This window comes from Centruroides sculpturatus, unplaced genomic scaffold (assembly GCF_000671375.1).
Source record: "Centruroides sculpturatus isolate CEXI.00-Female unplaced genomic scaffold, Cexi_2.0 scaffold263, whole genome shotgun sequence".
Taxonomy (NCBI): domain Eukaryota; kingdom Metazoa; phylum Arthropoda; class Arachnida; order Scorpiones; family Buthidae; genus Centruroides; species Centruroides sculpturatus.
The window spans coordinates 38412-54582 of record NW_019384587.1 but is presented as its reverse complement, the minus strand read 5'-3'; the positions used below and the strand labels follow the sequence as shown (position 1 = coordinate 54582).

Genomic DNA, 16171 nt, shown 5'->3' with positions numbered 1-16171 from the left:
GTCTCCATTTCCAAGTGCAAAATCTTCTTTCTTCAGGATTCCTTTTTCTATGTGAAGTTTTTTGCATTTGTCTAAGCCAAACTCCATTTGTATGTCCTTAGTGTATGAATGTGTGATTTGCAGGAGTTGATGAAGTTGTTTTTGTGTGGATGCATGAAGTTTTATGTTGTCCATGTACATGAGATGTGACAGCGTAAGCTGTGTTGTTTTTTCATGTCTGATATTGTAGCCATATTGCATGTTGTTTAACATGTTGGATAGTGGGTTCAGGGCTACGCAGAACCAGAGAGGACTCAAGGAATCTCCTTGAAAAATTCCTCGCTAATGAATATTTCGTTTGTATGTATGGAAGTGTTACTAACCCTGAAATGCAGTGTTGTTCTCCAGTGCTGCATAGTGTTTTGCAAGAATGCAATGAGTGATGGATGTATTTTGTACACGTGTAGAATATGTAGCAGCCAACTGTGTGGAACACTGTTGAATGCTTTTCTGTAATCTATATATGCCTTGTATATGTTTCTGTGTTGTTTGTGTGCTTGCCGTAAAATGACTGAAGCTATGAGTAACTGTTCTTTGCATCCCCTGTGATTTCTACTGCAACCTTTTTGTTGTTCTGTAAGAATGTCGTGTTCTTCAACATGTTTGTATATTTTTTTTGTGATTCAGGATGTCAATAATTTGTAGAGTGTTGGAAGACATGTAATTGGTCTGTATTGTGTGGGGTCAGTAGTGTTGTTGTTTTTAGGTTTCATGTAGGTGATGCCCCGAGTAAGAAATTTTGGCATGTCTTGTGGATTGATGATGATGTGTGTTAGATGTTTAGCTAATTCCTGGTGCAGTGATGTAAACTTTTTGTACAAGAAATTGTGATGTTGTCTACACCAGGTGTCTTCCAGTTGTGTGTTCTGTTAACAGCTGTCGTGTATGTTTATTTCAGCACAGGGCATGCTTGGTATGTTATGCAAGTTTCTGTTCTCCTCCTTGATCCAGCCTGCATCAGCATTGTGTGTAACAGCATTGGACCAAACAGAAGACCAATAAGTTGTGAGTTCTTCTCTTGGTGTGCCACTGTGCAGTGTATCAGTGTTTGTTTTGTTATCAATTGTTTTTCATTGTTTGTGAATAATTTATTTTGTTGTTTTCGTAGTGTACATGTTTTGTATCGTTTGTGTCTACGTTCTTTGGCTGCAAGTTTTTGTTTCGGTGTATTGATGTATTCTGTAATGTGTGTGTTGTGATGTTCGTGTTTTGTGTGTGTTTTGATTTTCTTGAAATGAGTTGTTTCATTAATTTGGGTGTTATGTTGTTTTTAGTGTATTGTGTCAGCCTGCCTAATTGCTGTCTAATGTCTTTTATTTGTGTTTCTATTCTTATCTGCCAGGCAGGCTTGTGATAGAATTGTGTTTTGTGTGTATCTGTCTGCAATTGTATTTTCAGTCCATGGTGTGTCACTACTCTGACTGCCCCAGCATAAACTAATGTATGAATGTCTGAGAGTGTAGAAATTAAATGGATGTAGTGTGGTAGTAAGTGAGTGTTTACATAATTTAGTGTTTTTCCTACTACCTTTGATGTGTTGATTTTCGGTATTTGTTGTCTTTGTGTGGGATCTGTATCTGTATATTTAGTGAGTGTTTCCTGAAATATAAGTGAGAGCGTATTAACTAATTCTATGTCTATGTTATCAGTGATGGATGAGGAAGTGCCTGTAGTATCATTAGTTGTAGTTGTTGTATATGTGCTATTATCAATACTTGTTGCTGGATTATCCTGACAGGTTACATGATCTTCATTAATAATGTTAAATGTTTCTGTCTGTTGATGTATTTGATCAGCAACCTGTTGTTTGATAAGTTCAAGTGTTGTTTGTGGAATAAGGTTGTTGTGTATAATTGTTCTTTTTTGATCAACAACCCTTTGTTCTGTGACAGTGAGGTGAGGATATTGTTGTGTGAATCTATGGTGTAGTTGTTGTCTGTATGCTGTCATGTTTGTTTTGAGTTTTGTGATTGCATAGTAAGTGCAGATGATAAACTTGTTCATTTCTGATGTCCATTTCATCCGTTGGCGTGGTTTTCCAGCCTTTGTGGTCTGTGGATGCATTGCCACAGAAACACCAAGGCTAGGTTTGTTCCTCACATCTGTTGAGGGCATTGCAGTAGCCATACTTGGGCCAGTGCTGCTTTCGCCACTGGTAACCAAGGGAGACTGGAGCCTATTTTTCGAACATGAGCCTCTGCCTAACCCACGAACGCGGACCTTGTTAACTCGGGCAATGTCCGAGCCGGTATCATACTTAGATCTGGTTACTACCATGATAATTATCTCCACATAATGTGGGTGTGTGGTCACTCTTAGCTTCATTTCTTCCCATAGACGTTACTGGCATGGGTGTCCCTACCAGGAGCTTGTGCTCCAGCCTGCATTGCTCTATGATTCAGTAAAAATTACTGGGCTCTCCCACCACGACCAGGTGGTGACCACGGGAGAGTTATTATTATTATTATTATTCATTTTCATCGGGAAAACATTTCAAAGTGTTGTTTCAATTCTATTTATTTATTGGAGTGCTTGTGGATACATGATATTTTTTTGTTTTTCCATCTGGTGCGTACACGAATAAATCAGAAGGTTTTTCGACGCATGAGCAGGTCACATATAGTTGTACGTGTGAGAAGCACGGATTCTTTAAATTTAGCCCACCTACTCGCAGAGATTGTCAGAAGTGCGATATTCCCCATTTTTAGATATATTTTTTAATCCTTTATAATTTTGATTATTTAATTGCTCCTTCCTCTCTTCCTTGGCATGTTGTGAAATTTCTGATAGTTGGATAATAAACCGTTTTATTGTAATTTGTCTTTTTAAATTATTTTGAGTTGATATTAAAATTTGGAAAAGGGGGATCCCTAGATCGGTAAAATAGGCGAATTTCCTTCTACAACTTCGGTTGTTGTTTTTCAGGATACAGTTAAGGTTTTAACAAAGTTCGATCAAATACATAATTAGCAAAAAAAGTTGAAATAATGTGATTAAACAAAAATTATTACAAATATCGTAAATAACAAATGCATATATAGAGATATTTTTTGAAGGGGGGAAATGGTCTTCACAATTTGAAATCAATCGAACACACAGTAAAATGCTCGTATACATGCGCGCCATCTATCGTAGGATAAATGTACTATGCCAGAAACCTTTGCGGGAGTGTATTAAAAAACTTTCCAAAGTTTCATGGCAATCAGATAAACGGTGTGGTAGTGCATGAAGGACAGACACACAGACATACATTCATTTTTATATAATTNAAACCTCCCTGCAAAATTTCAGAAATTTTAGACACAAAGCACAGGAGTTATTAAGTTCCAAACATAATGAACAAAATCAGCTCCCCCCACACACAAACTAACATCCATACATGCAGAAATTATTCCATTATGTTTTTTTTTTGGATTTCTCGAAATTGCTTTATAAAAGATGTAAGAAATTCATAATGAAAAATCTGAATTTAGTTTATAGAATGCTTTTATCTATTTTTATTCTTTTACATCATTGGGTTTACATCAATCTGACAATGCTCATTTATCATGTTTAAAAAGCAGAACAACAGAAGATATAAGGCAACCATATCCTTTAGCAGCTTCTTACACCCATCTATACTATCTGTTGAGGTTGTGATATTAGTTTAATTTATGTCTGATTATTGAATCTCATACAACAGAAAAAAATAGATTAGTTTTGTTGACTTGAAAACAGTTTATGATAAAAATATATTTTTGTAAGTATGGCTAATCCAAAAATTGATTAAAAATATGTTCATGTTACTAAGAAAAAATAAGTCTAATTAAAATTATTGCAAACTTTAAATCAAGGATTTTGGTAATATTTGTGAAACTATTTTGAAAAAGTTTTGATGATATATAAACAATATAAAATAAAAGAAGATTCAAGCCATCAAATATAATTTATTTAAGAAAACATTTTTAATAAGACTTTGATCATCAACAGCTTATAAAATGATTCTTCTTTCATTTTATATTAAAATATAGTACCAACATTTGTGAACTTTTATATTAAAAAAATAATAAATTGATTAGAATAATGTATAAAATGATAAAGTACATTATAATTTAACATACATAAGATAAGTTTATTATAAAAATAAAGTTGAAAATCTAATAATATCAATTAAACTTAGAAATTTTGAATCATTGAATGAGTAAATATAAATGTTTTAAAAGATGTTAATTTGAAATAAAATTTGTACTTTTATTTTAGCAGTTTTTAACTAAGAAAACAACAATAATAATAATAATAATAATAATATTTTTGAGAATCTAACATAATGTTTATCTGAATGTGTTCAATGATGATCTGCTCTTGTTGTTTTTCTTCCTGTCCAATGTATGTTGTTGAAAGAAAGAATATGGTCACCATTCTCCATTTCAACGATGTTTACAATGTAGAACCTCGTGATATAGAGCCTGTGGGTGGAGCAGCCCGATTCTCTACTGCAATGAAGTCTTTCAGTCATTTGGATCCATTGATAATCTTTAGTGGTGATGTACTGTCACCATCTGTTTGTATGTATTTTTATTTGCATTTTATATAATTTGTTGATATTTATTGAAATAGTAAATTGTGATTAATTGCTATAGATTTACTAAATTATATGCATTAAAAACTCATACATACTGCACATATATACATACTGTATTTCCTTGATTAAACCCTAACCTTCAAATAAATCCTGGGGAATAAAAGTGCTGTTAAAAATAAACTCTAGGTTTAAAAACATAGGAAACCTGTTAAAGTACTGCATTGCATAGAATAATATAGTTTAGAGTGATAGATAAGGAATTTAACTAAAATTCTATCACTTCATGTTATCGAGAGTTGGACAGCACTTTCTATTCCAATATTCACAGAAACAATTGAAGCAAAATTATAAATATTGTTGAATGTTGAGTGTGAGAAAGTTGCAATTGAATTCTTAAATTTAGAGTTTATGAGCCAAGGGATAATTGGGAAAACTCTGGTTCAAACTCACCATCTCTTTCCAAAAGAGTGGGTAAAGTTGAACCAGAAGATGGTAGACAAGATCTTGATTCCTTTAATGACATTGAAACAGATACAAATGACAAGATAATAGCTGAATTGAAAGACATTGAATACAGTCAATAAATGGTTTGATAGTTAAGAAAATATATGAGTATTGGTAATTATTATGATGATAATTACGATATTTCTTTCAGTTTTTATCCACTTTTATTTCCTGTTGCAAGATAATATGTACCTTTTAGATGGTGTATAATTGTGGTTCAATATTGAAATATGGCAGTTTTTGTGTGTATTCTGTACAAGGCAAATTTACTGATTAAACATTAAAATGTCTCTAAACAAAATAATTTGTATATAGAGTAGAGAAAATGTTTGATCAAAGGTGATGAAATAGTTCAAGGTAATCTCATAATTTGTTGCAGATTTAAAGAAAAACAAATTCACAATATTATTATTACATCATTGATTATTAAAACAAAATGAAGTAATGAAGTAAATATAAACATTTTGAGAATAGCAGTGATTTTTTTTTTTTAAATATCCTTAGCAAGTTGTAAGCTTGCATTGCTGGTTTGGTTTTTGTGAAACATGTAGTATGGACTCTTATTTATATAAAAATGTGAGTACCGCTTCTTGCTCTGTGCTACAATAGATTAAAATTTATGTACTGTTTTAGTATGGATTTAAAATTTATGTTTTTATTTTGAAACTATGCATCAGTATGCTGTTATGCAGCATACATGGGTTTATTCATATATAAATAATGAGGATATAAAACTTATTAATTTCTCTTCATTGTCAGAACTACCTGAGCTGCACTGATCTGCAGCAGTCATGGAGAAAAATATAAAATAAACCAACAATGAGTTGACCAACTTTCCTGCCAACATTTAAAATTTTGGTAGTGCCATTATCCTATTTTATTAAAAGCTCTTTATATTTTTAACTATTATAAAACAGCAAAAAGCTTAATTTTGAGGGCAGGGATGAGTTTTATAAAAAATTGTAAATGCTAATAATGAGTAAAATTGTCATTAAGTCTGACCCTATCAGAGATACACAACCCCCATTATCTCTCCAACTCCTCGACCTTAAACCAGCAAAATTTAATAACATCAATCCCCTGATAAATAAACCTCCCTGCAAAATTTCAGAAATTTTAGACACAAAGCACAGGAGTTATTAAGTTCCAAACATAATGAACAAAATCAGCTCCCCCCACACACAAACTAACATCCATACATGCAGAAATTATTCCATTATGTTTTTTTTTTGGATTTCTCGACGTTTCAAGATGTTTTGAGCCCAAAAATTAAAAATCTGAGAGATTAATTTTTGTTGGATTGCCATATTTTTTTGTTATAACAGCCAGTAAAGTAAAAATAAACTGATTTATGGTGTAAGGATAGAAGACTTTTGCCATCTTACTTGCATATTACTATGCCATAATTCTCCATGACAGTAGTAACCTCGCGTTTTTTTTATGCAGCGCTCGAGAAGCGCTTTACAGCGAACACACTGAAACTGGTTTCTAATTGGCCAATACTGCTCGTGACGTCATTTCGCTACACTCTCGCTGCATAAAAAAACGCAGGGTAACTGTTACATTTCAGGAATAGTTTAAAGAGCACCTACAATATCTCTTGTCTGAATCAATCATTTATAAGTACAAAGAAGGTTGTTTAAGCAGAGAGGAACAGGAGGCTATGACAATAGATGAACCAAATGAAGAAACTTCTGTTTTAGTTAACCACTGCTCCTGTCAGGATATTATTTACGCTTCAAAATATCCAAATCCTTCTAGTGACACAAGTTCATACTACAAATATAATAATACAATTCACAATAATATTAATGTGTAAAATCTATCTGCTAAAATACTTGGGTACTTGGGACCAAAATGACAAAATGTAGAGAAAAGAATGAAGCCTCAGAATAATAGGTTCAGTATGCTGTAGCAACTATACATATGGCAATAGAAGTACTGCTAATTGAGATAAAAAGCTAAGCAGCATTTTCAAGTCTATTTTTTAGAAGAAATGAGAACATTAAATATGGTAAGGACTGGGAACCTGTAGCTTTAGAAATATATTGTAAATTATTTAATCTTAGCATCAGGAATTTGGTTTTATTTCTCCAACAACACCATGGCTTGTTTTTTACCTGATGTGTAGTATTTGAAAATGATTACTTATCAAGACTAGTGGAAATTAATTTTTCCACTATTAGAACCAAGAAATCAGCAGTGGAAATGTTAGAAGGGAGTGCCTTGAATATTTGACATGAATAGGAATATTTACTAAATGTGAAACTAAAAACTAAACAAGCATTATGGTCAAATACAGTTTTTTATGCCATTACTAAACCTTAGATGATGTAATTTTCAGCAGAAGAGTAAAAAGCAGTCTATATCACAGTTCCAGTTGATGATGCTTTCATCTAAAAATTGATTTAAAAGGTTCCAAATGATTATATCACACAGATTTTACCTTGGCTGTGCAGATTGTAAATAGTGGAGAGTAGTAATCATTGCCTTTTGAATTCTTGTTTTGTATTTTCTGTTATTAATTTTTCACACTTAAGTTAAAATGCTTCTTGAATGAACAAAGAAAGAAAGTAAATAAAAAACTTTAGTTGCTATTATTCTGTAGCAGAGACAGATCATTACCATAAATGAATCAATTAAGTTTTTTAATCAAGCTTTTATGATAAAATTTTTTTTACAAGATTTAAAACATAAGTTAGCAACTGTATGTAAAGTATTAAGCATTATTGAATATTTGTTTATTTTTTTCCAGACAAAAACAATAAGTATGCAACAGTAAATACTCATTCATTCCACTATTAATGATAATTTGAGTATTGATTTACTTACTAATGAAATTCTTAAATTTAAGTATCTACTATAGTTTCAACACATTTTATTAATGTTTAATTTTTTTCCTCATAATAAAAACAACAAAGTATCAATTATTTAGTTATAAAAAATTTACCCACTGAAATTACAGTAAGAGTTATAGTACATATACAAGATTTCAAAGCAAAATTTTAAAAATTATGAGTGAAATATGGACCTAATTTATGCTTTTCATTATATAAGATTATTATACAAGCCTTTTGCCTTTAAAGTATATAATTTTTAAATTCAGGACTCTTAAATTGTCAAAATATAGACTCCACTAGAAAAGTTACCACTAATCAAGGAAGTAATAAACAATTCAGCCATGTTTTATTTTATATAAAATTCTTCAAAGATTTCACTAGCAACTGAATTTTATTTCTTTCGATAAATATAATTAATTTTGCTATTATGTATTGTACTGAACTGATATTTTTAAGATCTGTTCAAAATTATTAACAAACAATAGAGAAAGTATTATTTTGTTGACTGAATTAGAAATCTTAGGCACATCATCACAATTTAAATGTATGTAACTTACAGGCTTATTATGATATTACAGTATAATAATTGTACTAGTTTATTATAACTGTTAGCTTTTTAAAAGAAATATTGTATCTGCTTTGTGTATTTTATTTATTTATTTTTGCTTTTAAGCTCCTAGAGATGCTTAAAAGTTTAATAAAGTTTTTTTTTTAAACCTATAAACTTACATATTTCTTTTAATTGATGATGGTAGTAAACAAAAGAAAATTTTTTCCCTAAGGGAATAGATATAATTAATTTATTTTAATATAAGAAATTAAAACAGCATTTGTGGACAGAGAAGCTCTTGTTATTAAATAAAAAAAGAATATGGCAATACAATAAAATTGCTTTAACAGGCATTAGCAACAGAAACTTGAATTCACTTATAGTATTATTATCTATTCTATCACAAATTCACTGCCATACTTTTAAAATTTTGACACATATTGATAGTAACATAGTCATTTTGATTATATATGTGTTGATACTGGTATTTTAGTATTATGTTTGCTTACCTGGTAAGTACTGATTGTTCAAAGTGAAGTGCAAAATGCACACATACACTGGGTGGCTGGTTTTCCCAATTTTAATGCAACTTCCCATTTCTTTCATAATTTTAGAAGTTTATGAATAAAAATCAGTTTTTTTTTTTTTTGATAACTTTGACTTGCACTCCAAACATGGCAATATCTATTATTAACTCACTCTCTTGCTCACCATTTGTGATCTACATTCTATACCTATTCTTTCTTCTATTCTATACTTTGCAGTGTCTTTGCTAGAGGTCATCCACTTCTATTATCCAACCTCAAAAAACTCCAGGGACATGTATATTTTAAAAAGAAACCCTCTGGTTTAATTGAGGAAATACAATTCATTCATATTCTGCAATATATATATATATACCTACCATGTGTAGTAGACTATTTCTTGTGACCATGGATATTATCAATCAAGTAATGCTATCAGAATTAACATGTAAGTCCAGACATACATAAGATATGTAAGTTGTAATAATGAAATAATAACTCAGTAAAAAACTTCAGATAAGGAGGTGTTAAAGAAATAAAAGAAACACTTTATTTCTGCAAGCACTTTCAATGTAATTATGCATGTCATCCTCAGGCAGTTTGAATAACAAAAAGATTTTGAATGTAATATTTACATTTAAACAGTAATGACATTAGCATTTTGGAACTTAACTTTTAAGAATAAGTAAAATTTAAATTAAAAGTTTTTGCAAACACATAAAACTGATGCGCATGTGCCTTAACATACACAATTGTAAAAGCCAATTGGAAGATCACTTTAAGTGCGTGTTACATTAAAATATAAATATAAACAAACATGTAACATAATTTAAAAACACATGTAATACACTTGTAACATATATTAAGATAGACGTAAAAGACCGATGTGTATGCATCTTAATTCACATTGGAGGTGCAGGAAATAAATGCAGAATTGTTGATATTTACGTACATTATGCATATTAATTACAATACATTAACTCAGCCATAGCTCCCTTAATTAGATGGGCATTCTTACTTCCTTTGACACAACATCTTATCAACACCGAGCTAGAGGCCATCTGCATAGCGGTACACAAGCCAGGATATGGTCCCTCCAAATATAACCATGTCAAAACCAGAGTTAAACAGTCCCTCATCTCTTCCCTGCTACCACCTTGTGCAGACCAAGGGATTGGACAACACTCCGTTCCTCCTTCTCCCTCCGTGCAACTCCCCTACCTTAGAATTACCTGATATTTGGACTAATTTATACAAATGGTTAAAAAATCAGCAATAATTCTGTGTTCATTTCCTGCACCTCCAATGTGAATTAAGATGTTACAAGTGTATTACATGTGTTTTCAAATTATGTTACATGTTTGTTTATGTTTATATTTTAATGTAACACGCACTTAAGGTGATCTTCCAATTGGCTTTTACGATTATGTATGTTAAGGCGCATGCATGTCAGTTTTACGTGTTTGCAAAAACTTTTAATTTAAATTTTACTTATTCTTAAAAGTGAAGTTCCAAAACGGCTAATGTCGTTACTGTTTAAATGTAAATATTCTATTTGAAATCTTTTTGTTATTCAAACTGCCTGAGGATGACATGTGTAATTACATCAAAAGCGCTTGCAGAAATAAAGTGTTTCTTTAAGTTTCTTTAATGCCTCCTTATCTGAAGTTTTTAATTGAGTTAATACATCTGTTGGCATGACATCCAATCTAAGTATTTAGTATGCCTAACATGTAATAATAATAATTATTATTATTATAACAACCTTAGCATTAGTAGTAATAATAAATAATGTTTACTTTTAATGTCAGAGTCAATAAAACAGAATTTTTCATTTATTGTAAACATACTTACTTACTTCACTTAAGATGGTTTATAATTTAAGATGTTAAAATGGTTAAACACTCAAAATTTATCACAAGATAAAATGTTTTTTGATACTTTATCTCAGCATCAGATTTTATATACAGTTTTAGTGAACATAAATAAGACCATGCCAACATTAAATGGCCATTTGGATCTATTCAACCATACTCAAAACATTTGAAAACAGGAAAAAATTGTTGTAATAGGTGTACTCTATTTAATATAATCATCATCAGTATAAATCAGTGTCCCAAAGTGATTACAGTAAGCAGATTCTGTTGTATATATATCAATATACAGTAGTACCCCGAACTTACGTGATAGGTGGGACCGAGCGATAACCGCGTAAGTCGAATTTGTGTAAGTCGTGGTATAATTTCGCAATTTGTGTAAAATCCAAGTTGGATGTATGTAAGCTAATAAATGTTTTCGTTAATCTTATTTTGTCTTTTGATTCGTTCACGGTTACAAGAAATCACCACATAGAGTCTCTGAAGTCTCCGTAGATATAACAAACACAGAAATAAATAACACAAAATAAATTGTAGCTATGCATCGATTCCGCGCGACACGTCCAAACATGTAAGCCGAACAATAGTGTGGAGAAGTGAGTAATCAAGAGTTGCGTGGCACTCAAACAAAAGACGAATCAACGAGATTTGAAAATCGCATAACTCCGGGTTCGCGTAAGTCGAGGTATTACTGTATGTGCTTTTTACAGAAATATTATGAAGTGTAGAGTTTAAAATAAACTGAACTTGTGACATAGGATTTATTACACAATATATGCACTCTTATGTTACATTACCTTCAAAGTAAACTCATCCTTCAGCTACACACTTTTAATAGTGTCCATAATATTTATCAAAGTAGCCTTGAAAGCCATTTTTTATGATATACTGTAAGGTCTCATTTTATGCAGTGGATACGTTCTACAGAAAAGCGCATATAAAAAATTCGCATAAAAAAAGACTTTACTTGCCTTAAAAAAGTAGGGATACGTTCTGTAATTTTCAAAAATCGCATAAAACCAAAACAACGAGTTAAAATTAACTTAAAACCGCATAAAAAAGTGTGCAGAAATTAAAAGAAATAGGCTGCTTAATAAAATACTTCGAATGTCTGAAAGAAATTCATATAAAAGCTTAAAATAAACTTGTATTCAAACTTAATTCAGTTTATTTTATTGAAAAGTAATACAAGGGGAATCCCCGAATTGCAAAAGCTCACTCTAAAAACAAATCACAAACATCTGGATGTGAAGAGTTAATTAAAACCCCTTTAGTTCCTTGCCCCAGTTAACTCGGGCAGGTTACATAGCGTTGCATAAAACATGGTCCTTAAGGCCATTTTTGAAATTTTTTTTTTTGAATTTTTGGAATGTTTTTTGTCTCCAAATTTTTAAAAAATATTTAAAAATATACAGCCAGCTAGTGTTCACCCTACTTTAAACCCTTGTCCTCCTGCGACGTCTATGAGAATGCCCCGGGAAATCCAACTCCAGCTGTGTTCAAGGTCATCCAGATGTGTAAACAATGACTCATCAGTGTTAAATTTCACAGAAGGGCGAAACAAAAGAAGTTAATTAAACTTTGAAGCTTTTTCTTCAAAATTAACGCATTTCTTTCGTTTTTTCAGTTTTAAGTATTTTTTATGTTTAATTACATTTATATCAAAAATTGCTAGGAACTTTTTTACATCCATAAACATTATATGTCAGTGGAACAAATGGAGTAAGCTTTGAGCATTCCACGATTTTTGGAGACTGTCTATATGCGGGCTTCCTAAACAAGCCTATATGTATGCTTGTCCAAGAAATTTTTGGATGAAATACAAACCGCACAACTTCAAAATCGCATAAAAATAATCCGCATAAAAAGAGACCTTACAGTACTAAACTGTGAGCACTGTGTAAGTATAGCTAATATGATTGTTTTTAAGCTTTTGTTACTAATGCTTTACCTTTGCTACTGATTGGGACTTGTGATCTTTCAACTTCTGTTTCATTTTATGGAACAAATAAAAATCTGTAGGATCAAGATCATAGGAGTAAGGAGATCAAAAAAGCACTATTATACCTTTCTTGATCAGATGTTTGTTAAAAATTCTCAAAAATGTTGCCAGATTGTCAAGAGTTTGCCTGCGATCCTGTCTGTTCTCTTTCCTTACTTTTCTGATCATTTTATTCTTGCAATAACAAGTCTCCGAAGATGAGGGTAATCTTTAACTGATTTCTAACTGTCAAACTACTTATGTTATTCATAAACTTGTGTTCAAAATGTGGTTATATCAACATACACTTTATTGAATATGTTGAAAATCTTTGTGAAGATTTTATAAAGTTGCATACAAAATTCAATGTTTCCTCACTGCACTAAGTGTGTAATTTCTTTTCTGCCAATTTTCTCTGACATGGATAAATAAATTAGTCCTACTGTGCTGCTCATGATGGAAACAGGAAATGTAAGTGATAATTGCAAACAAGAAACACACTCACTCACAAGTCACATGTATTAAAAAACCATAAGTTCAGTTCATTTTTTGATTCTACCTAATGTATAAGTGACTGAAAACTTGTATATGTATATATAATTTTTATTTGATTTGTGTTAGAAAAAAATTTGAATCATATAACTTGGAAAACTTCACTGAAGATTCTACATTTCTTTTATTAAAAATTATATTGATATTTAATATTAAGATTGATTTTTACTATTTAAAAATAAAGTTTATAAATTTTTTAATTTAACTAAAATACAGTAGAGCATCGATTATCCGACTCAATTGGGGACTGGTGTTGGTCGGATATGAAAAATATGAAAAAATATATTATTAGTATAGTATATTAGTATATCTCATGTAATTAGTATATTAGTATATCGCTATTAACCTACTTTGCGTTGAATTTTCATCAATGTGAAGCCTAACAAAAATTTTTTTAAAATAATAATCATCGCTATTATATCGTTAAAAATTAGAAAATTAAGCCTCGTTTAAATACTGGCTCCCTTTCGTGGTCGAGCCATGTTGCCAGCTAAACCCCTAAAAAATACTATTAAAGTAGCCAAGACATAACCAAATATTGTAGCTCCACATCACTAGCAGACATTTGAATTTGCCGACTAGAACGGTCATTTAACCGATGTGATGGTTAATCGGGGGTCAGATAATCGATGCTCTACTGTAGTAACATGTAAATATTTACAAATAAATATATACAATGCAACTTTTTGTTGATTTTTATAATTTGCTATAACATCTGTTAAAGTTTTAGATTAATTTTTGTTTAACATTTTACAGTAAGTACTTTCACTCATGGAGAGCATATGATAGATGTACTTAATATTCTAGGAGTACATTGTTCTGTCTATGGAAATCATGAATTTGGTAATTTAATCATATTTAAATTTATTAATCAGAAATTAAGTTTAAAAAATTCATATAAATATACACATTAATCAAAAACCCAATATCTTAAGCAAATACATCTACAACTGCTGTAAATGATTGGGCTATATTTTGGATATATAATTATAGATTAGAAATGAATTTGGCACTAGAGTGAGGCATTAAGCACCATCTTTTATTAAAATTAATAATTATAATATTTTATTAATTTAGATTAAACTGGAAGAAAAGAATCGGTCTGAAGTGGGACTCAAACCCACAACTCCTGTTTACCGTGCAAATTCATTTCTAATCTATAATTATATATCCAAAATACAGCCCAATCATTTACAGCAGTTGTAGGTGTAAAAAACTTTATAATGAAATTTTCATTATTTTAATATTTTGTTTTTAATAGAGATGTTTATATATCTAGAATTTAATTATTGATTTTAAAAAAATTCTTATATTAAAAATTTAATATTTTTTATCTCTCTATTTTCATAAATTTTTGTAGATTTAATTGCATTTTTCTTTTGGAAAAGTTTAATTTAGAATATATAATTTTTTTGATAGATTAGATGAATATTATTTTGAAGAAATATCAAATAATAATCATTTATTTTATTGAAAATAATATATCAACATTTCAAATTAATGTTCATCATTTTAATAATAATTATTTTGGGTTTCAAATTCATTAAGAATTTTAAATGTATAACCTATATTTTTATTATTTTATTTGAAATATTGAATCAAATAATGTTCCAACGTATGAAAGCACTGGATTATGTGGAACACACTATATTTTTTGTTTTATAAAAAAAAATTTTATAACAGGTTGGCTGGAATTTTTACTTGTTTTACACCTATTACTTATGTTTCAATTTTAATTTCAAGAAATTGGGAATTTATTTGTAGTTCAATTAGTAATAAATATAAATGAATTCCAGTTTAACAAAAAAAAAAGGTGAAAGAACAATTAAAGTGAAATCAGAAATATATCTGAGCATATTGAAAATTTCAGATAAAAAATGATTATATTAAAAGATTAATTTAAGATAAAGTAAAATTAAAATAAGTAATTATTATTTGTGTAATGAAAAATTTATTTGGTTTCAAATAAATAAAGTATTTTATTTTTTATTTTTAGACTTTGGTGTGGATCGTTTATTAGAATTTGCAGAGAGAACAAAATTTCCGTGGTTAATGAGCAATGTTATAGATAAAGAAACTAATGAACCGTTAGGCAGTGGCAATATTACATATGTTTTAGAACATCATGGGAAAAAAGTATGCTATTGGTTTAAACTTAATACAGTGGTATCTCAGGATATGAACGCCCCAGCATATGAAATTTTCAGGATATGACACGAAATTCAAACATATTTTTGCTCCACGATACGAACAAAAACTTACCATACGAAGTTACATTAGTTCGCAGCGCCATTTTTTATTCACTTCTGTTCATTGGTCTCAGTCCGTGTGTTTGCTTCGTCGTGGAAGGATCTCGCTCGATAAAGGAAATCTTGAGGTATTATCAGAAAGTGACTGATTTTATTGAAAAGAAACATCCCAAAAAGGTTCACACTGGCCATATTGCCACTTGGAGTAATGACATTTGCCTAAGTCATTTTAGAAACATTTTAAAAAGTAGGCAAAGCCAAACTTCTTTGGATAGACATTTTATCAAGTGACCTCTATCCAGCGAAAGTGCTGGTGGAAGTGAAGGAAAGAAAGCAAAAAGCAGTGAATAAAAAATTTAAAAATATATATATAAAACAGAAAAGATAAAAAAATTAGTGTTAAGTTATTTTTAAGTTATTGTTACATTATGTTATGTAAGTTAAGTTTTAGTATCATTTCCCTTCTCCCTCTCTTCCGCCACCAGTTTACACCT

General features: G+C 30.3%; 1 protein-coding gene across 1 annotated transcript in view; it reads left to right on the top strand.

The window, feature by feature from the left end:
- The window catches only part of LOC111624670 (5'-nucleotidase-like), a 49463-nt gene that overhangs the window by 10283 nt on the left and 23009 nt on the right, over window positions 1-16171 (top strand). The window contains exons 2-4 of the mRNA XM_023367581.1: window positions 4279-4583; window positions 14185-14271; window positions 15425-15630. Coding sequence (XP_023223349.1) covers window positions 4358-4583; window positions 14185-14271; window positions 15425-15630 — 519 coding nt within the window. The 5' untranslated portion in view covers window positions 4279-4357. The remainder of the gene's footprint in view (window positions 1-4278; window positions 4584-14184; window positions 14272-15424; window positions 15631-16171) is intronic.